Below are 24,959 nucleotides of genomic sequence, written 5' to 3' on the forward strand. Positions count from 1 at the left end.
GTGTGTGTGTGTGTGTGTGTGTGTGTGTGTGTGTGTGTGTGTGTGTGTGTTAGAAGGATTCAGACATATAGAGTCCTACTCATGAAAACGATACTGCATATCCGTGTAAAAGAGTTAAGATAATACTTAAAAAAATAAAATCACTGAATGGAATCTGGGTAATGATGTTCTAGTTCTATGCAGCTAAAATATCCTCCCAGTTCACAAACAAAGAAAGCTTTCCCCCAATGTTCCTTCAATCACAAACCCTGTTGATAACTGCAATATCATGTTCAATTATTATTAATGTGTGAAACTATATAAGGGAATATATGAAGGTATGTGGTGGACTATGAAATAAGAATAATGAATTGGTTAGATAGTGGTGTGTAGGTATGGCTTAAACTGTATTGTTTTTGCAATTTGTAATGTATTTTGTGTTCGGGGTCCCTATTTAAGCTAAAGCAGCTTCTTCAATCTTTTTAAGCTGCAGGATTTCTTACAACATGCAATTAAGTGATTTTGGTGTTTCTTAGCAGTTTGGCTCAGGCCAAATATGTGATCAATTTTAAAATACATGGACCATTTTTTAAAAAAAAAACTATCCTGTTTTTTTCCCATTAAGCAATAAATGTGCTGTTACATGGGTTACTGATTGCATTTTTCTCTCTGTGATATTTGTGAGTTTTAATATTACAACACATTAACACCAGTGAGACCCTGAGGACAATGACTGATAAAATGAGGGTTAAAAATATGATAAATTGATCTATACTTGAGAAATCCTTAACATGAATATAAAAAGCAAAGTTTATGCAACTATTGCATGTGCGATTTTTTACATTTGAAGTCTTTGTGTAATACTCTCTGTGTTTCTGTGTAGACAAAACCAGAACATCAGAAAGGTTAATCGCTGCTTCTGGAGCTCAGAGCAGCACGTCAGTGCACACACTACTGCAGAACCTGTTATAAAGTACCTGTGTCAGTGGAGTAAACCCGGAAGCTCTTATCCCAGAAGCCACACAGGAGGATGAAGCGGTTGTCGGCTGTGACGACGAAACACTGCGAGCTGATCTGAATGCTCTGATCCAGGAGGTCTGAGATCTGACGACGATGAGTGGCCACGTTGCTGGCTGAAACACATCCAGCAAACAAAAGCGTACATGTTAAAAAAAAGGTGCACAAACATATACAAAGTGTGAAACCTGCAAAAACGATCCAACAAACACTTTGAAAATAGCAGATTTATGGTGTAAACAGGCAAAAGCTCACACTTTGATGCTCCTCCACTGAAGCTTCAGTGTAAAAAAGATTTATGAGGGGACACATAAAACATCCTGGAGATTAAGTTTATAGGGACTACACATTTTCCGTGAGAGTTCAAGAGCCTGAGTAATAACAGCGTGCGCCTCGCTCCGGTCAGAAGAGACACAGAAATCCATCTCGGTTGTGTGATTAAGTATTCTAAATTAGAAAACTAATTTCCTGACGCGCTTAGATCTATTTTTTTTCTCTTTGAGTTACATTCTTTCTTTTTTAGAACTTAATGGGTCAATTGCATGGAAAGCAGGTAAAACCGGGAAGATCTCAGCCTACTGGTTGCAACAAATATTTCATCCAATTTTTTAACATTTCCCAGAACCACAGATGGCTCAACGCTCATCCTCAATTTACTGTGTTTAGCTCAGACTCCTCCTGGAATGCAAACAGTGTAAATATATTACTGACAAGAACAAAACTCCCAGCTACCTCACCCAAAATGTGCACGCTCTCCCACAAAGATACATTATGAGGGTTTAGTAGGAGAGATAAACCAATGTGTGATGATGGCCAATGTTCATTTCTAAATAAATGCTTAAGTACCAAAGAGTAAAAATATTCTTAAAGGTGGGCTTTAAAAAAGAATACACACATGCTGAATAAAAAATAAACAATAAAGCTAAGGTTTATTTTAGTCTGATAGTATGTAGAGCCTTTGTATAAGACATTTAAATGACTTCATGCACAGATAAAAATGAATAACTGAGAATTGAATCTGGTTGTTTTCAGTTGTCGAGGATTTAGAAGGAAATTAAAATGAGAAACGTCAGAGAGTGACCACAACATTCGCAGAGAAAGAGCAGCATCCTTTGCAAACGAGGACGATACTGGAGGAGTCTGGCGCAGGAGGAAGAGAGGCGCATTCCTCGCCGCTGTGGCAGCACATCCCATACATCGCTGCAACTCGGCGCTCCTCTCCTGCTCATCAACAAGTCGTGAAGGATGAGAGGCGCCCATATTGTCCTGACAGCCGTCCGCCGTGCATTCTCAATCACACATTATTACCACATTCATATTCATTTCCACTGACACGCGTCCTTTCCCTCCGCTCAAATTAAACCAAAGAAGATGCAGGGGAGGGAGGGAGGAGGGGGACCGCAGAGAGGGGGAGTTGATGATGAAATGCTGGCCTAGGCCACAGCTCATTGCATTCCAATTTGCATGCAAATGGTTTAGTGTGAGAGCAGGGCCTATATCATGACGAGCGAACTGGGGCAGAGGCTGAGAAACAGCTCTAATCTACTGTCCAGGGACACGGCTCCACAGACTGCCATGAGTCACCAAGATGCCAGCAGGATCCACACACAAAAACTCATTTCATGCATATGTGTATGCCTCACACTCCAGTGTGTGTGGGGGCTCTTTTAACAGCCAGATATGACAGCATACCTATCAAAGGGTCAATTTCCACAGGAAGCTGGTACTGCTGATCCGCTGGGCTCTGATGGCCTGACAGAGGAGAAGACAGATAGGAATATTATTGTAGTTGAGTGGCTTTGTGAAAATATGCTGCATATGAGGTCATTCTAACACACTGAAAATTAAAACCATAATGTGATACTGTGACCTACTGGTCTAAGCTTTCTCCTATAAATCATATCAAAATTATACCTAAAAAGCTACTGAGGCTATAGAGAAGATAACTAAACAAATTATTTACCAACAGGTTCAAATATATTGATTTTACATGAACAGAACATAAAGAAAGGTTTTAACTTTTTTTTATCACATTTGAAGCATCATATTCAAAAATACTTTATTAATCCCAGATGGAAATAAGGTAATATATATATATATATATATATATATATATATATATATTGTGGATGTTTTTAAAACACATAAACAAAATATAAAAACAGTGAAACACTCTAACCTCTAAACAACTTTATGCCATTTTATCCCTGCATCCTTAAGTTTTGAGATGTAAGAACAACAATTATCTCCACCTTTCAATAATTGGTGAGAAAATTCAATAAATCCCTGGAATTGTTACGCTTCTGCTGAATGGCATATATGTGACCAGCTGTTATCTGCAGGTAGTTTAATGAAATAGAATGAATAAAATCTTAAAGCTCTTTTGAAGCCCTTTATTGAACAGTAGCTACAAAAATAAATAAATAAATAAATAAATAAATAAATAAATAAATAAATAAATAAAAATAAACGTGATTTTGATCAGAAAAACAGTACATTTTGGTTGTTGTCCCTGCAAGCTCTTAACTGTTTTTCTTTACAGTTGGTAAATCTTAATCTTCAAACATTGTTTGAGGTTTCTTCTTTAAAATGACATCAAAAAATGTGTCATTAGAATAACTTCAAAGTAGAATTCCGACCAAATCATAACAAGTTACCCTGATTAGGAAAAAAAATCAAGCCTTATCTCTGGAACCGCTCATGATCTCAGGATGATCGAGGTACCAAAACGTAGCTTGAAAAGCGGGAATCTAAAAATGTGCTTTGGTTATTTTGACCAAATCTGACTTAAACCACAGTTTGATGTGATGGGTCACATATACAGCTGGCTAAACTGAATCACTTGGTTGGTCAAATCTTTTGTATGTGATTGAATTTTACTAAGATCTCATCAGTTTTCATTTAATTGAAGTTTTTTCTCTGGAGCAGGACGGGTGTTGAGTAAATAAGGTTTTGTAAAAGTGATCGGCTGATGTATAGAGGTAGACGTGAGACCTAACACTGCCTTCTACGTGTGTCACATTTGATACTACTGTCTGGGAGACATAGTCAGCTGGTTCCCAAATCAACGTCCATCCTACTGGGATGAGACAGATCAGTCAAATTATACACGTGTATTAATTATTAAGGGCAGATGAGCAGAAACAAATTAACAAGGAATTTTGTGTTTTTTGAAACATTAAACAGCCTAAAACAGAGCTGTATTTGGGTTTTTGTTATTTAGTATGAATCTCTCACCTGTCAAGCCGTGCCACTTGTTGACAGCAAAGAGGCGGCTGGCGGTGACTGTGATGATAGCGGGTGACGTTAGTCCTGGCTGGGTGTTGGCCGCTACGTGTGTCACGGGAGAATTGGACGGGAACTTTAGCACCATGATTACATCCTGCTGCATCTGCTCCGTAAACATCAGTGGGGTCTGCAGGAGAAGATACTGTTCAGGGCCCGGGGATGGAGGACAGGACAAACAGGAGCAGAGCCAAAATGTGGAGTGGCAGGCAAGAGAAAAACAAAATATGAAAGTAAATGAAAAAGACAAGAAGAAGAGAAAAGCATAAAAAGAAGGTTAGAGGCAGGATAGCTGTTAGTAGCTTTAAAGCAAGGTAATTACAATTGGAAAGGGTTCAGTTTGGTTTTAAACAGAAAAGGTAAGGCAGTTTTTTTTTCCACTGTACCATAGAGAAATCAGACAAAGAGCAAGAAAATGTTCTGAGTTCAAGATAGTGATTAAACATTTGAAAAGCTGAAATGAAAGTGGAGTCTCTCAAAAGATAAGAAGCTCTTCCCCACTTGCGTGTAGAATAAATTTTAAACAGCTGACAAATGTCTGCTCAAAAAATTGGTTGTAATTCTTCAAAAGATCAACTTGTGATCTTCAGTATTAATCTATTTTAATACAATGCACTTGAAGACATAAATAAATGTCTGCTGACAGAAACTTTCCATGCTGCTCTAAGAAACATTTTTCTTCAACCGATCCAGTATACTGAACTGAAGTGAACTCTTGTATGAAGCCACTGTGGGTCAGTTTCAAATTTACCTTTCATGGTCATGATTATAGAAAAGTGAGCTTCCATAGAATGCTATTTGAATGCATATTTTATCTCTGGGAAATTTCTGCTCTCGTCACAGTGCTGATATAAATAACCCTAACAATTAATCTGGATGCAGAAACATCTGAAAGGGTTAGATGTAAATGCTAAACTAAAAATCACAATCTGGCAAAGTTTCAGCTGTGTGTTAACATACCAAGGATTTTTTTCCCCTGTTTGATAGAAATATGTTTAGTGGTATCACCAAGCAGAAGCAATCCAGACATGAGGTCATTTATGGTGTCCCTCAGGGTCCTTTTCTTGGAACCACAATTTTTCTTAATATACACATGCTGCCATTGAGAAATGTCTTATCAGTGTTGACAAAGGTTATTGTATAGGGAAGGACAAAACCCCAGTCATTGCACTGGCACCATTAATGCCTATTTGAGACCTTTCCTTTGTCTTACAGAAGGGGGAAAAAGACAAGAAATGAAGTTCACTAATTCAAAATTTGCACTAAAACAACCTAAAATGAAAGCAAATTGTGAGCACAAAGTTTCCTCTAGAATTGGTTTCAGTTTTTTCTTTTATAACAATAAAAATGATTGTCTTTGCTTTGGCTGGCCACAGTGATCAGCCATAGGATCATGACCCTAAAATTAGGTCCTCTAATGTCTGGAAGAACTTTCAATAGAATTTTAGCTATAACTTAAAGATTGAAAAAACATTATCTTTTCAAGGCTTATTTTCAACAGGTTTTTTGTAATGTTTTCCGTTTACTAAATTGATTTTTTTTCATTGAATTTATTCAGCTATTTTAGGTTTTATCTTGTGAGGTTTAACCTCTTTTAGGCATCTACAAAAAATGCTGAGAACCACTTGCATTTTTGTTTTATAAAAGTAAATTTAAATTTTAGTTATTCTATGAAATGGTAGGGAAAAAATCTGGACAAATAACTTGTAGGTTTTATTGTTTTGTCTCAAAAAAAGTTAAAGCTCCACAGATATTGAATCTAAAATATAAGCGAGACTGAGCTTACTTTGGCCAAAACACACATTTATAATTAAAATCTTTTCATCAGCTTTTTTGTTTAGGCTTACTGTTAATTAAATGTATGTCTTAAGAGCTTTATGAATTTCTAAATGTGTGAAATACATGTTGCTTTAAAAAAAACACACCAACTTAAATTTGTTTTATTTAAAACATACAGATAGGAAGAAAATATCCAGTCATAAGATAAAAGTCCTTTCATTGAGCTGTCAAACTGTTTCCTCTGCCTAGACAAGGTTTAGGACAATTTAAGAAGTGTTTGTACTAAGCAGCTTGAACAGAAAGCTATTTTCCTCCTTGCGTGTAAAGAAGAGGAACATCAGTGTTTAACATCAGGAACAGACCTGAGAAAATCCGGTGTCTGACAGCTAACTAGAGGCACTGACAGTATCATTACCACCAGCATGGGCAGATGCCGACACACTGACAACACACTCGCATGAGAGAGATAGAGAGAAAGTGAAGAGCAAGATCATGGATAAGTAAAGAGATTTGAGCAGTTAAAGAAATGTAAAGCAGTGAAAGAGGGGCTAGAAAAATGCTTCATGAATAGTAAGACCTGGAAAAGAGTAAGGTGGCGTGAAAATAAAATCACTTCATAGGTATTTACCCGCGCAGTAAGATGACAGAATCAAAGGAAAAGCCAGAGTTGTTGTGTGTGCATGTGCTGGGTGGTGGTCTACAGCCAGCTGTCAGCGCCGCAGGGACACCACACTAATAGGGACTCATGGGACCTCGGCCCATCACAAGCAGGCACTGCTGCCTGCACTTCTTGGCCCTTAAAGGGCTACTGCTTCTAAGCTCCCTCTCATTGCTCTTTTTTTTTATTTTTAGACGATCTGCTCTGTTTCCAGCTCAGGTGGAAAATCTGGCTCAGAACCAGGTTTTCAGCTTGACTCTTTGCCTTCCAACCCCCTCAAAGCCCTCTTCCTAAATGCACACAAATGGTTGTGAGCTCTCCTTTTCACAAACACCTCACTAATAATGAGTGAGCGGATGCTTTCAAAAGCAAAAGGGTATTTTCCCACAGTAGTACAAAGACAAAGAAAGACAGAAGGAAAACGATACAATAGAAGAAGCTACAAATCATCAAAAAGAGTTCAGTGTGGACAGGAGTGCTGACCAGAAATCAAAGATGAACACAGGTAATGAAGATTAGTTGGCTTCTGACCCCGTTTTTTAAAAAAAAAAAACTGTCTGACTTCAGATAATAGCTTGTCAGCATTTTTAGGTCGTAACTGGCGATGTAGGTTTGTGCACCACTTACCACTTGCATGGCTGAGCTACGGGGTGGGTGTGGCTCAATAAGCAACTGACAGGGGGTCTGACCAAAACTCCTGATCTGAGACTCCACAGCCTGTATGAAAAAAAGATAGAGAAGGAAAAATGACGACTGTAAGAACATCTCGATTTTCTGTTGATTTTTCTTGGATTAATGTGCCCTAGACTTGAAACAATAATGACCCTGTTGATGTAGAACAGATAATGGTCAGTTTGCACTTAGAAGTAAATATCAAATTATTCTTCTACAAATGCTACAACATTCTCAGATTAGTGTGTTTACATAAAAAACAACATAAAAGCCCTAACAGCAAGGAGAAAAATACATGTACTTGTGTTCAAGCACATGTACACAGTCTACATATAAACACTCTTTTTTCACCGTCTCGTGCTCACACACATTTATGCCCAGCTGCCAATTAATCCTCCCCAGCCACACAGAATCCGAGGAGAGGTGGGCAGGCTGACTGGTATGCTTGGTTAGGTGGTGTTAATGAAGAGGTATAGGACCATAAATGTCAGAGCAGACGCCGGCTGAGCAGCCTCTGGACATCATCACACAGCTCACTGTCAGACGAACCACCAAGAGGAGGGACATGCACACGGTGCAGATGCATGCAGCTTTTCTAAACCCCCCCTTTCAATGCCATTCAGTTAAGACAATGGGTTTAGAATGCCACAAACGTGCATTTTTATCACTGACGTTGGTTCTTGTTTTGCCTTTTAACCAAGGTTTGTTGTAGAGAGAATTTAAGAACGAGGACCTTTATAGTTTCCCAATGTTAGAATAAAGACAAGTTGTTGAACAAATGATCAGAAATACAAAACCATTTTCTTAATAACTAGTGGAAAAAATTTCTAATTCCAAATCGTTCTTTTTGAAAGAACCAAATACTCTGGAACACATCATCAGTCTAAATGTGCATAACAGCATTAGGCTGACAACACACTTGAAGAATATCTATCATGCGAGACAAAGAATGATAGTGTATAAAAAGGGACAGGCAGACATAAAATGGCCAACACAAAACGATGACAGAGCCGTCAGTGTGTTGGTGTGCTGTGCGACTAGCTGTGTAGGAGTGACAGCTTGTGTGTGTAGGCTGAGACGTTTGAGCCTGACTTGGCACAGCCTGAGAATGAGCTCATAGTTGAGGCCTGCATTTGGTATTTCCATGAGAAAATCTTGGGAAATTAAGTCCACTCATATCCATTGTCTGAAACTAACCAGAAAAGCAGAGAAGATGGAATGATTTTAATATGTCATTGCAAGGTTTCACCAAGTTATATTGGGCTAAAAACTGAGACCTAAAATCTTTGTAGGACAACACTAAGAAACCAAAGATTTCAAACAGAACAACCCTTTATTTTGATCTCTTTTGACCAGAATTACAGGCTTTTGTGTTGTCACAGAGTGAGTCAGTTAGAACTGAGGTCACCCTTAAAGTCTCGCAAAGTTTGATGTACCACAGTTTTTTTTATCTGACAAATTCTCCTTACACAAAACAAAAAACAGCTTTAAGTTTGGTTTACAATGTGTGATTTTTTTAACTGCATTAAGTTGGTATTGATAATATTAGCATTTGGATAGATCTAGTCACCTCTTCTTCATTGATGTAAAAATCAAAAGAAATGTGACATGACTGTTTAGACTGCAGCTGCTTTGAAAACAGCAGACATGTATCCAATTCAGTAACACATGTTAAAATTTAGGAGGGAAAAAATGGATTTTCAACGTTTATACTATCGTACAAAAATTTTGATAAGAGTGACCTTTGTGCCAAAACAATCTAATTTGGGCCACTTTCGCCTGCAGTGTGAAAACAACCTATGTAATACATGGTCAGTCATGTCAGGTTGTCAATGAAATACCTTCATGATTCAGTGTTTTGCTTATATCAAATATAAGATCACCTCAGCTCAAGATTTCAAAACTGGTCTTTGCAGAAATTCAATATTTTTTCATTTCAGCCATAGTCAGACTTTGAACATCAGTGCATCATTCAAGGTCAAAGTGTCACCTTTCTCTTTTGCTTAAGCTAATGTGTGGAAGAGACTCCTCAAAGGCACTCAACTTATCTTCATTAGATTCAGACTTGACATTTACGAGGCTGCCGAGCCGGTGGAAAGCGGTAGAGGGTAGGTCAGGATGTCCTATCCCTATATGCCAATGCAATGCTCAGGTGATTATATGAGGGGCCATCCACAAGGCCAATCTCTTTTAGAAGCGCTGGCCCATGTCTGATGAGGCTTTTCTGAATTCTATACATTTAAATGGCTGAAGCGCCCTTAGCTCAGTCCCAGCCTGTCCTTTGATTTACTCAGCCACTTGACAAGATGGATCTCCATGTAAAACATTGTGCTTTTAATGCAAATCAACCCGATGACGACAACTCTATGAATAGAATTAAAACAATGAATGCAAGCGCCTTGTATTTCTAACTGTGTGGCATAATGTTTGCATAATTTGGCTTAAAATTTCCATCAGTGGACATAAAAACAATCCTAAACTGCATTGCCTTATGTTTGGGGACTGACTTTGGCAAAGTCTCAAAGCAGGTTCACATGCATGGCCTTATTTCCCGTCTTCTGCCGAATTACGCAAACGCTGTACAATTCAAGCAGGGTTCTGGCTTTCGTTGCTATTGTGAGGGGCTGTGGGATTTTTCCATAATCGTATGTGAAAGAGGGGAAGCCCTGTAGAATGATGAGAAGGCAAATCAGAGTGAGTTTCTCTTTATACACCAAGAGGCAACACAGATGTGCATGCAATTCCCTGCACACCAACACGTAAATGAACGTGAACGCTCAGTTCTTTTTGGGGGGTTGAGTGGTAGGAGCTAGACAGGAAACAATCATTGTTTTTAAAAACATGACACTGGTATCCACAGCGCTAACACTAATCTGTGCTTCCAAACTTTTTCCAGAACCAAAATCTGCACAAACAAACTGCTGATGAGTGCACAGGAATATACAAATGGAAATGCATGCCTATAAATACATTTCCCCACACACAATTTTGTACCAGCATGTCTATGTAATATCTCAAGAAATCACTAAAGCCTGTGTATGTGGGAAAGGTTGAGGGTTGCAGGAGTTGACGTCTGCCAGAAAGCATGGCAGGGATATGGAATCTGCAAACCAAAAAGACAAAATTATATAAACCAGTTTTTGGTAAACATACACACAAGAAAAAAATAAAACACACACACACAGATGTACACACATCTGTGACCCATCCCCCTTCCCACTGCACTGCCCCAGGGCTCGCCTTAATGCAGCCTATCCTGGCTAAGACCACAATTCAGGCTGAAACAGTTGTCACTCAGTAATGACAGACTCTGGGGACACTTTCAAACCCAAAACCTTCAGCCTCAGAGCTCCGGTAGCCCCCTAGCGCCCCCCCAGCATCTGAATGTGATGAGGTCCAGGCATAAAACTCGGTTTCCACCTTCTGCACAGACAGGGCACTTTTCCTTCCGCACAAACACTGCTGACAGAGAGCCTTGGATTTGCTCAGAAGTGCAACACTGCTTTTGTTTATGTAACTAATTAAGGTGCTCTGACTGGACATGCATTCAGAGTTGAAAAAAGCAGCAGACTGCAGCATCAGAGAGGGAGTGGGTCAAAAAAAAAACTAAATCTGTTTTATCTTCGGGGAACAAATAAATTAATTTAACTTTACACATTAATAAAGCAGCTGCTAGCACATTTTAGCTTGTGTACGTTTTGCCACTGATATGGCAGTGCTATTCAACTGACAGCCCACGGGCTGGTGCCTTATGTCCGGCCAGCCAATGAGTGCCCTCCACTCTCCAACAAAAACATTAATAATAATAATAATACTTTTTACTTATTTAATATAAAAACACATTTTAAATTGACTGTAAATTTTAAATGTTTCGTTCAATGCAACAAAATAAACAAATGTAACAGGTAAACAATAAGAATACTTTCACTATTACCCTGAGCTATTGGCTTTCTGGAACTAATTTAGGTGAATAGACTTGCTGTCAAACTGACAAATGAAAACATTTTCTACAAACTCAAAAATAAATAAATAAATAAAAATAAAAACCTGAATGAAACTAAAATTTTATGAGATTTTCAAGATGCACTGTATGCAAACTAAACAACATTTCGAACAACAGCACAGGCCAAAGCTTACCGTAATTGTTTTGAAACGGTTTTAAAAGGGATGGTGTGGTGGGGGTATTCTATTCTAAAACAACTCTGATCATATTAATCTGCCTGTGATGGATCTGTGTTTATTGTTAGATTAATCAATAACATTGTCACTGGAACAGCTTGGCAGAAATAGTGAAGTACCAAGGATCCAATTTTCGTGTGTGTGTGTGTGTGTGTGTCTTAGGCGGAAGAATGGGTAATGGGCTGAGTGTGGAAAAGACCAGGCCGCTCGGATAATGAATCTGCATGCGTGCGTGCGTGCATGTGTGTGTGTGTGTGGATGTGTGTGTGTGTGGATAAAGGCCATAGCACATCTGGATGGGAATTAGGGTGAATGAGGTGATAAATCAACGATCTACCCCTTGTGCCCGCGATGCTCCAGTCAGTGAGCATGAAGGGCAGCGACACGGTGGAGGCAGAAGGCTGCTCGGCCACTTCATATACTCTGAACTCATCTCCATTTAGACCTGAATGCCAAGAGAAGTCTTATTTATTACAGGATGAATCCTGATTCCATTGTTTTGTCCATTACTAACCTCGATCATAGAACTATATTTTAAATACAAAACTTGAAATTCACAGCGACGTTCTTTTCTAGCAGTTGCACCCAGACAATGGAATGGGATTTTGTTTATATCATTCATTAACAGTAGGGGTGGAGGCTACAGTTTATTCTAATTTAGCATGCATTGCTGCACTTGCAAAATCCTAAATACTGTCAACGTCAAAAATGTAATTTTGGTAAGTTACGTTGTGCAGCCACTGTAGGAAAAATCAGATGAATAGTTGTTGTGAAGTACCTACTGTCCTACTGTTGTAGCAGCTAAAATTGAAATAAGCTGCAGTATAATTTCACATATCTGTCCTCTTTTCTTCACTAAAGCATGAAGAATATGTGTCAGTAAACAGGTAAACTGAAGTCATCATAACACAGCTGTCTTTATTAATGTCACTGAAATACTTAATTTGTGAATTTCAGTGACAAAATACTTCTATGCTAACTGTGGGTCAGCCACTTGTGGTTAATAGTTTCATTGTAAATGTCACTGTGCACTCTTCATCAGACATAAGAAAATATCATTTCAACTTGAGACCAAGAGCTTTGATTTAAGGATGTTGTAGCCTTAATTTTTTCTTGTATTTCAGTTTGAAACACTTTGTTTTCCAACTGAAAAAGTTGCTATAAAAAATAAAAAATCAGACATCTATTTAAGAGAAAAGGGGATGTTAAAAATTTGCCACTAAGAATATTTCAAATAAAATGGCAAATTTATTTTGAATTAGCAGCTCGTCTTCCTTTTCTTGTTTAGTTTTAGTTTTTTAGACTTTACTGAAAAAAAGACAAATTACCAGAATGCAGTAATTCTGTTTCAAAGCAACAAAAATACACATAAACCAAGAGCCAAGTTACAATAAATTCAAACAGGAAAAAAAACAACAATAATAAATATTATTATCAAGACAACAATAACAAAATATATACCCCTTTTTAGCACTAAACCTTTGATGTCAAAAAGCTGATGTGAGGTGGGTCAATCGGCTTTGCTGCTGGCAAGCTGCTTTTTCCAGCAGATTGGGGAAGTTGTCAGGCCGGTGTTTCGGCTGGGTTTTTCTTTTCAGCACTGTGTGTTGTGTGGTTGCTCTTGGGCAGACCAGGGTAGGGTTGTGTGCGCATCAGTTCAAAGTGGTGGGAATGAATAATGAATGAAAGCCAAGGAGGAGGCTTTAAGGCGTTAAAGTGGAACACTTGGTGAAGTGCTTTCAAAAAAAAGGTATGACACAAGGGAAAAGCTTTGCTCAGCAATACCTGCCAGTAGACTGTTAGCATAGCTCTGTGGTGCCTCTCTACAGACAATTTAATGCTGCTAATGGCATCAAAAACCTCTCTGAAATACAGATGCTTTTATAACGTAGTCATATTAAGCATCCATTTGAGAGTGCTCCAGTGTACTTACCGTAATGGAGTATTTTTGTACCAACTCAGCATAATCTGATGAAGGAGTTAAATCAGCAATGGATTAAAATGTTTGTGTACAAACTTGCAGCCTCACCTCTCTGAGCATGGGGTCGTTGATGGAGTTGAGGTTGACTGCGTCTTCGTAGGTAAGATAATAGAAAACATTGAGCGCTCTAGCGGCTTCAGGCCCCTGCTGCTTGTAGCCGAAAATCAAGTCAATCCACTGGTGAAGCTGACAGGAAACAAACTCACTCTCCAGGGCCTGTATCAAAAAAAAAAGGACATAAGATTATGAGTATTAGAAATATCAACATATGAATGCCATTTAAACACCATACTTTGACCAAATACTGCTTCCCCAAAAATGTTCCTCATCTCATTACTGAATCCTAACGTCCCTCAAAGGCAAAATGCTCAAAGAAAGCAAAAATCCTGCTAATTGTTTTTGTGATAGGATCTGCAGATGATTTTTATCACAAGGAATATGCACAGTGTATCTAAATCTGATCATAAGGGAGCATCAAAACTCTAGTGGCTCATTAGGGAGTCGTTTCGGTTTCTGTCTTTGTTCTTCCTCTGCTGGTTGTGAGCCGACAAGAGCCCAGTGTTATTCCTCCTGCAGACGTCTCTGCGCCGCCGTTACTTAGACACCAGCCGTTTTCTCTCCTCATTAGCCGGCAAAGGAGGGGAAAAAACATTTATGGTTTTCTCATAAAAACAGGCAATAGTGTTAATTTGCGTAAAGCCGTAGTCTCACAAAAGCCCTCTAAACACGACAAAATTAGAATGAGGCAGCCCTTGATTGTCATTGCTGCCTTGTGTCACATTAATTTGTGACTAAACATTAGCCCGTGCTGCACTTAAATGGCAATTTATATCATTTAAATTTTTACTGCACGTGCTAGTGCATCCCTCACTTAAATGTGACTTTCTGACAGGTCATTTTGCATCTAATTTCTCCCCACTTGTTTAATTGCAGTTTTTAGCTGGGGAGCCAAGCACACGTCTAAAGAGGAAACTGTGTGCAGCTCAGATGAGGTTTCCTGCAGCATCGGTGCCGACTACGTTTTGGCTGTCACAAAGCTCATGATCTGCACTGATGAGAAGCTTAGCAATGAAAATGTTTAGCAAACGATTATAGGAAAGAAACAACGGCGTGTGTTTTCACATGGAAAACAGATCAGGAGAAAAACAAATAGGTGACGAAGTTCAGGGTATAGGTATGATTGAAAACAATAAAAAAGACAAACATTTTAGGATAAATATGAAACAAATGAATAAAAAACAAAATGTTATCCTTTGATCCAACTACTTTTTAATTAATGTACGATTACAAATCAGTGCAACAATCTTTTCTCCCGTAATAGCAGACAGATCAAGGTTCAGCTGTGTGTAGGTACAGCATATCTGTAAATGTGGAAGAGAACCATCAGTTCATTAGGTGTTAAAATTGACCTTCGACAGGCCCTGCTCTGCTGTTTCGAAAACTAAAGCTGGGATTGATGAGCATTTAATGTGCACAGCAATCAACTGTCAATCAGTCTGGGAAAACAAAGAGAAGCCATGTTATTGCAGCTCCCTCCTCAGAGCCCTGACTTTATGTAAATCACTCGTGGACTATTTGAAGATGCATTGTGAGGGTAAAAACAAATGGACAATGTACAGATTTGTTTTGTGTTTGTTCAGTCTGTTAATACTTTTCTGACAAAAAAAAAAAAACATGAGTTCTTGACGAACTAAATCCATGGAGAAATTTTACCTCAGTTGACAAATGTGAAAATGTAAGAATAAAAGAAAATTTGACTCTACTTGTCAGATTGTACTTAAAGGCAGATAAATTAGGTATAGAAGTACTGAAAGCCAGTATTTATTTTCATAAAGTAAAGTTCTTGTGGAAATATACATTGTGACATTCAGTAATTTTCGTTTAGTCACAAAAATTACACAGCACAAAATATTGCCTGTGTAGTTGAGTTGGTAAAATTTATTGCTGCATGGTATGCTGAGAGCCATACTGCCTTTATTTCATTATTCTCAGCACAGTCAGTGTTGGACCTGTTAAAATTCCATGATGTGGAAAGTCAGTATTAAAACAGCTAATTTAGACAAATAACTCAGGTATAAATGTAGTGCACTGAATACAATTTTTTGATGACTTCGTCATGATCCTTTTGTTCATCTTGCAAGTCATGTTAAACTTTGAACACACTTTTTGATGATCAATAGAGTTTTAAGCATTTTTATGCATATGCCTATAAGAATTCAATGATAATCATTTTTCATTGCATCTGGTAACTAAAGTTGGAAAGATTTCTGTAAAAATGAAATTTCTGTCTATCAATAAAATAGATTATAAGTGTAAAGTTGCAAACAAGTAGAAATACTCTGGTACAGTGTTTAGTTATACCTCAAAGATTCTAGAGCAAGTCTTATATAGCACAAAATACACAAGACATAATTAACACATAACCAACAACTTGATTTTTGTTGAAAAGTACTGTGAACAAACTTAAAATAAAGTCTGCATAAATAGTGACCAGTTCCTATACTTCTACCTTGGGCATGTGTCACCATCTTGGTCGAGTTAAAAACTACAACTGAACTAAAGATGAAATGAATGGTGGCATCAACACGTTCTACTTACACATGGAAAAGCAGATGTGTGAAAAATACAGCTATTAAATGTATAAAACAATTATTAGGAGCCATATTCCGGTTACCCATTAACTAAATGTTAGGTGAGCAGGTGTGGAAGTGTGTCCTCGTGTGGAAACGCACTGTGGAAACATCTGAGCAGAAGGCTGGGGCAGATAGCAGATTCCTGAGGTGGGACCCAAGAAGGGAACCAAGCCGAATTATTGATGTGCCAATTAGCAGCCGATGCGTGTGTCTTCCCCACCCCACGAGGGACTCACTGATAATTAATGAATAATTTAGCATGCCTTTATGTAAATGCTAACAGGGGGTAGAAGTCACTGGAAAGCCTCATTTCTATTGTTACAGGTTTGATAAAGTACACCTCTGAAGCGGCGGAGAGGAGGGGGGGTCCCCCTTTGTTGTGAGCTGAGATTTGTTTCCAACAACAGAAAATTTGGAATATTCTCTAATGCACAGGAGGGCCGCTACATCATTATATCTGTCTGAACTACGTGTTTATATTGCTTTCATGCCTGTTAGCCGAGCTGTGACGTGAATTCCAGTGAAAACGTAGAATAACGAACAAACCTCATCTGCAGGAAAGTTTCAGGTTACTCTAATTCTTCCCTCTGCGAGACACATGTACCTCGAGTTTGGACTTTGAGACTTTAAAGAAAACCAAAAACGGTCAAATAAAAATGACAGGTTGACCATGTGTCTGTCAATATGTTACAGCTTAGAGGGAGTTAAAAGTTTCAAACATACTATCCCAATTAGAGACATGAGACAAGCGATGGCAAGTGATCGCACTTAGCCAGCTGGTGGACATTAAAGTGTTCTGAAAAGTCAATGGAGAATTTCTAATCTTAAACAAGCATTTCCTTCACAGACTTATCCCAAAATATATTTGATTAGTAGGAGATTTACGTCCTGAAACATAAATTATTATTTAATCTCATTAATTTCTTAGTAAATATCTTAAAAGCTGGCGTGTCTTCCCAAGCTCTGGGTTTGTACTGGGTCTGTCGGAAGGGTTTCTGTAGCTCGTTGTGGTTTGTGGTGAGCTTTATGAACTGGATCGAGCTGGATTTCACTCCAGTCTTAACGAGGTGACAGTGAACGCTTTCCTCCTTCCCTCACTGGTCCTAAAAAACCCTTTTAAGGACTTATGGAGAGCTGTCTGTAAGGATGTTAAAACATCACTTAACAAATCAATCCCCTCATTTGCATGCCAAGAGTAATGTCAAGTGTGTGCATGGACACGTGTAACTGATGGTGTGTATGCGTGTAACCGAACACACATATGCATGCAAAATGTCAGTGTTTGTGCGCGCGTTTCAATTGATAACAGATGAATAAAGCTAATGCATGTCTGTCAGTTCTGCATTAATTACTTGTGTTAAAAACAAACTGATCAAAAGATTCTGGAAACCACATTTAGCGTGAGCTAAAGAGAAACAACTTCTACATGGGAAAAATATTTGAAACCTAACTCACTGCACGTCTGGGTCAGAATTTTAATGAATATTTATTATGTTTGAATATATTTTTATTGTGTCTTTATCAACTCAAAAAAGACACCAAATGCCTCTTCAGAAACACCAGTGTTTTTTTAAGGTGGAGATGAGCAGAAATAATGAGTTAGTTTGGGGAATTTGTTGTTGTAGTTTTGGACTTCTTTCCTCATCAGCTGGTAAAAAGTGTGTAGAGAAGGCTAAGAATAAACATCCTTAAAGGAAACAATACTCTTCTTTCATTCGTTTGCGTCTACTCATTTGCACATTTTTTAAATAATTTCTATTTTTAACATTTTCAGTATACAGAATCTACATACATGAATACCCAACATACATCAGAAGCACCATTATTCACAGTATTACATCTTATAGACCAGATCTGTTTGCTTTAAAGAAAGCCTGACCAAAAGAGATCTTACATGCTCAGTCCATTTAATCCAGATTTCATAGAACTTGTCATAATATATATTTCATGCATTATATTCATCCATTATTTATGGTATGAGATTCCACCTTCCACCATTTCCTTGTGATAGCATTCTTACTAACAACCAGTAACATTTCAAGTATTTTTTTTAAATCTGCTTCATTCCAGTTTGTCATGGGTACAGCACCCAAGAAGAGTGTTTCACAAATGTAAGGAATTTTAACTCAAAATGTATTGTTAACAAGTTCACTTATTTTTACCAAGTAGCTGGTTATTCTCAAACATTTTTAATGCTGGTTCTCTCTTTTCCATTTTTCTTCAAGTCATTTGATCCTTTGGATCAAGTTTTCAAGAGCTGCTTTTGCCTGAGGTTGACAAGCCCACGATTAAAGGACTCATTTAGCTCGTTGTAGATGAGAAACCGATCTCATTTGGAAGCAGGCAGAGGAAGGCTGCACAGCAAAGAGAACTGGGGCCTCAATAAGGAAGAGAAAAGGAAAGAGTCAACAGATGACGTAAGGAACAGGATCCTTAAAGAAGTCGTGCAACTAACGAACCATTTCCTTTATTCTTGTATTTTCACACACCGACTGAACCCCAGATGTGTGTGGTACCTCAATCCCGCCCCCTTCCAGCTCAGCTAATTAGAAAAGGTCACAACTGTGAGCGCTTTGGCAAGGGTTCAATGGAGGCACTCACAAGCAAGTGGAACCTGAGACTCCAAACACCCTAATTTTCTCCTCCCATCTTTCTTTCTATCTCTTGCCCACTTAAACAGCAACAATATCATGTTAAAGGGTGAAAATAAGTGAAATGAGTAGTGATTGGGAGAGGAGCTTTTCAAAACAAACATACCATGGTGGATTTGGTCCGCTTTACATAAAAGGCATTCGAGTAAACAATACTCACTAAGTAAACAAAAACAGCAAATTACACTGACTAAAAAGTGGAGGAGAGAAAAGTAAAACAAATGTTACTTTTTACAATTTAGCTTTAGTTTATGTACAAAATTACCACTTAAAGAGAAGAAAGGATATTTTTGCAATAACATCACAAGAAAATGTGTATATTAATATTTTCTTAGAAAGCTGCATACTTTTGCCAACTTTTGTATGTATTTAGGCAGAATGAAAAACCATCAGTCCTACTACATTTTGGAAGGTTATTTAGGCTAGCAAATACATCACCAGTGTGATAAGATGATAGCATTAATTGCACAAAAGCCAAGTCAACAGTCTGAGCTGATTAAACATGGAAGCAGTGACCAAGTCTTCTGCTGTGAATGAAGGAATATTTGGATAGCTGTTGAAAGAAACATACTTGTCTTGGATGATTATAGAGTTGGCTGGTGGAATGAAGAGCAGAGATGATTAGGATGAATGGCTTAACTGATCAGCTTGAGTGTAGTTGGGCTTCAAGGAGACGGATATGAAAGTGGTGGGGTGTGGAGAGTTGCAGCTTTCTAGGGTTTAAGTTCATGTGTCTGTCCTAGTAGTTGAAAATTAAAACAGACTTTTTTTCTTCTATTTTTTCAAGATGTTTCACTTCTCATCCAAAAAGTATTTTTATTATTACCGTATTTATTCGTGTATAATACGATCTCATGTACAGTATAACACGACCCACACTTTTTTGAGCTTAAAAAGCATAAAGAATTTAATCCTCAAACTACCTCCAATTTCATACAGAATTCAAGATTTTTCAGCCTTTGCAGTCTTTATACATATCAGTAAAATGATCATTGGACTGTTCATTTTATTTTAACAACATATGTACTAAAAGGTATTTTGACAACAAATATACGTATATCAGCTGTAGCAGCATCATATGAATTCTGGCATTTTTCACATAGTCCACCACGATGTGCCAACACAAAAGTCAGACTTCACGTGAGATTTGGATCATCTTGTGGGGGAAAAGCAGATTACTTCCTACTCGTGAGCACTCCCTCTGGTGGGGAAACTTTTTTTCAGGGATACAAATTTTTTCAGAACACTGGTAGACGGCAGCCATTACAGACAAACATGTGTTTGTTGTTGTTCGAGGAGGAGCGGCCCGGTCACACGCTAATGTCATTTGTTTGTTATCATTACTAAGGTGCAGGAATACTCCCCACTTTTTTTCACATCATGTCGCCTGCCTGAATCTGTTATTATCTCGCTCTGAAAAACGGAGGAGTGTCAGGGGTAAGCTCATTTCAACTGATTTTTACGACACGGTGTCAGTCATTTCCGGACTCAGGCATTTTGTGAATGAAGCTGATATTTCAGTTAAAATACATAAGTAAAAATATTTATCCGAGTATAGTACTACTTCCCAACTTTATGGATGATTTTATGGATTTAATTTTATGTATTATACTTGAATAAATACGGTAACTCTTAAAATTACCATGTTCCGGTTCACCAAGAATTTGCAATAACTGTTTCCATTTACGCTTCAAAGTACAAATGAGGGGAAAAAACAATGAAACAATAACCACAATAACCATAGTTTCTTTTGTATCATCTAATTTTTACTTTCTGTTGAAACAACAGGAAAAAGCTGGGACTAGGTAATACAATACACAACAATTCTTCAGGGTCATGCGTAGCCGCAGTCTATTGAACCTGTCGGTGGTCAAAAGGAGGGTTGAGGCCTCTGGGTACTTCATCAGAAACTGCTGAAATCATTTCTCGTTGTCACAGCTGCATGACGTATATTGTGTCATTTTGTTCGCTGCACAACTACTTGCTTCCAGAATGCGACTGTTGTACCCAGAGGCAGACATTTAGAGAGATAATCAAATGGCCAAAAACTCACGAAGGGAGAAAAAACAGACATTGTGCACAGAATAATCTGTCTGACACAACACACCCAAAAGGCCAAGCTATTAACACAACCAGAAACCTGTTTGCTGCAAAGCAACAGTGCCACCTGCCTCATCTTATCACAATGCAGACAATATTTATTGGTGAATTTGTACTCGTATGGTTAAAGTCCTAAAGCCTGAGCCAAAAGACCAACTTAGATGGAAGGAGTGTAAAAACAGAGTCGTGCTCCAGAAGAGCATCTTAGCAGAGTTTGGCTGAAGTAAAATTAGGGTGTGGAGGGGTGCAAGAAGAAGACAGACAACATTAGTGAGTGAGTACTTCAGGAACAGTAGATCATCCCATTTCTCAGGCTCTCATTAGACTTCTCCATTACATCACTGAAAAGGAGGTTAAAGAGATGAGGGGGAGGCACACAAGAAGGGAGGGGCGGGGGACAGCTTGTAAAACACTGAGCACACAGTAAACATGTCTGCCCTCATGCATGACAATACCCCTACAGTGAGCGCTGCTTGACGTTAGCCAGATCCCCCCGTCATCTGCCCCACGTGGTAGTTCCCATCCTACAACAAAGCTTTCAGTAGAGACACCAGGGGAATAGATTAGTGCTCGTCTAACATGGTAAGCTATGTTTTGGTACATGAAGCCACTTTGGCCCAGACAATGTTAGAATTTTCACTCACTCAGTCATTCACAAGTGCACAAGTACTTGCAGTGGTTTACCTCAGCTTACACATGAACTCCGTCGGGGTTACTGTGAGAAGAAGATGCGTAGGCTTGTGGGAACCACCGTACATAGGACCCAGCAGCTCAGAGAGAGTTGTTGGGTTGAAAGATGAATGTAAACAGGCACATTCTTTGACTTGGAGGGGCTGGTGGTCTGGGTGGAAGATTTAGCAGAGGAAACATATCTTTGTCTCTGGATCTCACTCAAATATGGAGTGACTACACCAATCAACGTGTTACTATAAATGTAAGCTATGGTAACAATATTTCTGCTTGTAAACCGTTTTCCAATTGGAAAGCATGAACATTTTCTAATGGCTTGATGTAATCCTGGTGCGACTCATTGGCACTTAGTTTTCCAGAGTATGAAAAGCTGTCATCATATAAAGTTGACAAACTTCAGAAGCTGACTTTCAAAGAGGGTGTTAATCTGGGGGTGATGGTAATTTAACTCCTAATATGACACTTGTCTGTTAGCAGTCATGTAGGTGCACCTCTGCAGGAAGGATTATGGTAATGGCATCAACACTACTATAACAGCTGGAAGGTCAAATGTGAAACTCCATGCAACAGAATGATAGAGCCATTTACGACATGAATAATTTCTGTAAGGGGTAAATAAAATTTTATTGTAAGTGAGTCAATTTTATTCAGAGGGACAAATAATCGAAGACAAACTCACAACTGAAAACCCTTACAAACTGTTATAAAAATATTTAGATCGCTAAATAACATTTCCCCTAAATATAAGGCTAAAAGTCAATATTACAGACCTGTCATTTCACATTTCATGGAGGAACATCACAGCTTTCAGTGAGTGTTGCTCTGACGACGTTTGAGAAACCCTTTAATGTCCAGTGGTAGCAATGTGGGGCTGCCTAAACTCTTCCTGGTACATAGCACTGCCTATTTACACAAATCACCTCTCTGGAGCTCAGTCTGCAGCAGAACTCTCGCCCTACAAAGCACCCCTAAACCGAAGTATGGTTGTGAAGATGTGCTGAAGTAGGAGTGTCAGAAATGGTAGGTGGTTCTTAAAGAGACTGGCGATGCAAAGTCAAATTTATTATTGATATAAACAGGATTTTCAGAACTGAAGGTAAAAGCTGATTGTTGTGCAGGATTGAACTATGTGCCTGAATAATACATAATGCCCCCCCAACACACACACACACACACACACACACACACACACACACACACACACACACACTCCTTTAAATGACTGATAAGTAAAATGCATTCACTAATAATTTAGTTTTTTAACAAGTTCAAACTCTTCATATTACTAGCAGACATGTAAAGCATTTATAGAATAGATTGTTAAAACTAAGCTACATACTAGCTTTTAGGGAAGAAAAAAAACACGTGTGCTAAGAAAAAGTATTCTATAACCAAATGTTTTGATCAGAGTTGCTCATGTCATTACACAGAAGTCAAATGTGAAGAAAAATAACAGTGCCTTCCATTTCTATTTCACAGTTCCTACTTTTAGTAAGTCTTTACCATGGTCTTCTACCACATGATGTGACTCTGGCTTTTATCGGCCCTAGAGAAGTCACAGTGATCTCACAGTGAGAGCTGACCACATGTGGAGTACACTTGTAATTGACCCATTCTGACCAATCACTCAACTGAATTTGCCCATTAAAAAGTAGTAAGACTCTCAGTTCTTCGTTGAGGGACTTACAGCTGATGTCTTTGTAACTACATTGAGTGAGCTAAGGAAGAACAAAAAAAGGCCACAAGTAAAAAATGTTGCCCATCTGTCCCATGTGTGCGGCTGGTAGCTCTGTCAACAGCATTATAAGAACTAAGATGACAGAAAGGAACCAAATGTGTGAATAGTAGAGTAGCAAATGAGCGCAGTATGTTGAGCTTGTTTCCAAGAACTGACTAAACTGATTAAAGTTTCATGTAAATTAAATTTGATGCTTTAAAATACAGATATTTATCAAAAAAATTGTGAAAAATAAATAGCTCAGCTTTTTTCCAGAACGTAATAAAACAGTAGACCAGTGACTGTGCTGCTATTTTGTGAGTGTGCATCTACTTTTTATGACTACAAATTGTCCCTCAGGGATGAATAAAGTCATTCACTGGTAGAATGGAGTTAATGCTTGATATCAAATATTTCATTTTACTGGGTGCTGCCTCCAGGAAACAGTGATAAACCACTGAACTTTACAGAACAAATACCACAATTAAAAAAAAACGTGTTTCATTTTAGATGTGTGAATTACTGCACATTTTTTATCCTTTTTGTTTAAAATATTATGAAACCTAAAACAGTGGCAGATATAATCAGTAAGAAAGTTCTAAGTTCAGGCTGCCACATCTCAGCTGACCTGTGACAGAACTGGTAAACACCGATGAGCAGACACAAATGCACCGATGATCACCTGCTGTTGCATTAGTGGTTTGCAGACCTGAGACGTGGTCATATATAGTGGAATGTCAGAGGAGCTGACAGTGCTCTGAGAAATGTAGTTATCTGGTGGAGGAAGGATCAAGTTCTTAACCTCTTCTCTGACCTCCTGGTAAAGACAACAAGCAGCTCCTGATCTCTGTGGCATGCCGCCTCAAGATCTCTGTACTTTGTGTGTGTATGTGTGTGAGTGTGAGTGTGAGTGAGAGAGAGAGAGAGATGTGGAAATAGGGATTCTGCTTTACCAAGCAAGTATTTACTGTAAGCACTTTAATGTGGTTGATGCATGCTTCACTAAAAGCACTGAGGTGTTTTTTTTCTTACATTATTCCATCTAAGATCTACCTGTTCCTCAGCATTTCAAACCTGTATTTGTGAAATGCAGCCTTCAGTCTTGTGTACACTTAATGCCCTCCGCCAAAGGCAAAAACTTGATAATGGTTTTCTTGTTGCCTGTGTGTGTTTGGCTGTCTGTCATATCGACAAAATATCTTGGAAACTACCAAACAGACTTTAAGGAATTTCTTAGAAAGTAATCAGTGGATACACAAGCGATTACTTACTGTAATCAAAGACTTGCGGCACAGACATATGGTCTTAGCAAACGCAAAAACAGAAATAACATCCCTGGTCTGAGTGCCTAACAGAACTTGTGGTATTGCATGAGATTCCACATGCCCACCTATTATAGGGCCAATATTATGTGTTTCTCAGGCATAAATTTAAATACTATACCATAATAAAGTATCTATGTCACCTTTAGCTGTTATTAAAAGGCTTTTTTATGTTTAAATAGAAAATAAACTTTTCTTCTCATCACTTCCTCTTCTAAATGCCTTGAAATTGACCTCTGTCTCTTTAAGAACCACCTTCTGCTTCTGTTCTGTCCATTTCAGAGCAGGGTGGGTGG

The 24,959-nt window shown here is 38.4% G+C and overlaps 1 protein-coding gene across 1 annotated transcript in view; it reads right to left on the reverse strand.

Annotated features, from left to right (window-relative positions):
* Positions 1-24,959, reverse strand: part of LOC106526162 (lipopolysaccharide-responsive and beige-like anchor protein) — a 53,364-nt gene that overhangs the window by 12,408 nt on the left and 15,997 nt on the right. The window contains exons 9-13 of the mRNA XM_014020671.1: positions 13,599-13,766; positions 7,346-7,435; positions 4,234-4,411; positions 2,689-2,748; positions 957-1,112 (exon numbers count right to left, since the gene is read on the reverse strand). Coding sequence (XP_013876125.1) covers positions 957-1,112; positions 2,689-2,748; positions 4,234-4,411; positions 7,346-7,435; positions 13,599-13,766 — 652 coding nt within the window. The remainder of the gene's footprint in view (positions 1-956; positions 1,113-2,688; positions 2,749-4,233; positions 4,412-7,345; positions 7,436-13,598; positions 13,767-24,959) is intronic.

This window comes from Austrofundulus limnaeus, unplaced genomic scaffold, assembly GCF_001266775.1.
Source record: "Austrofundulus limnaeus strain Quisiro unplaced genomic scaffold, Austrofundulus_limnaeus-1.0 Scaffold263, whole genome shotgun sequence".
Taxonomy (NCBI): domain Eukaryota; kingdom Metazoa; phylum Chordata; class Actinopteri; order Cyprinodontiformes; family Rivulidae; genus Austrofundulus; species Austrofundulus limnaeus.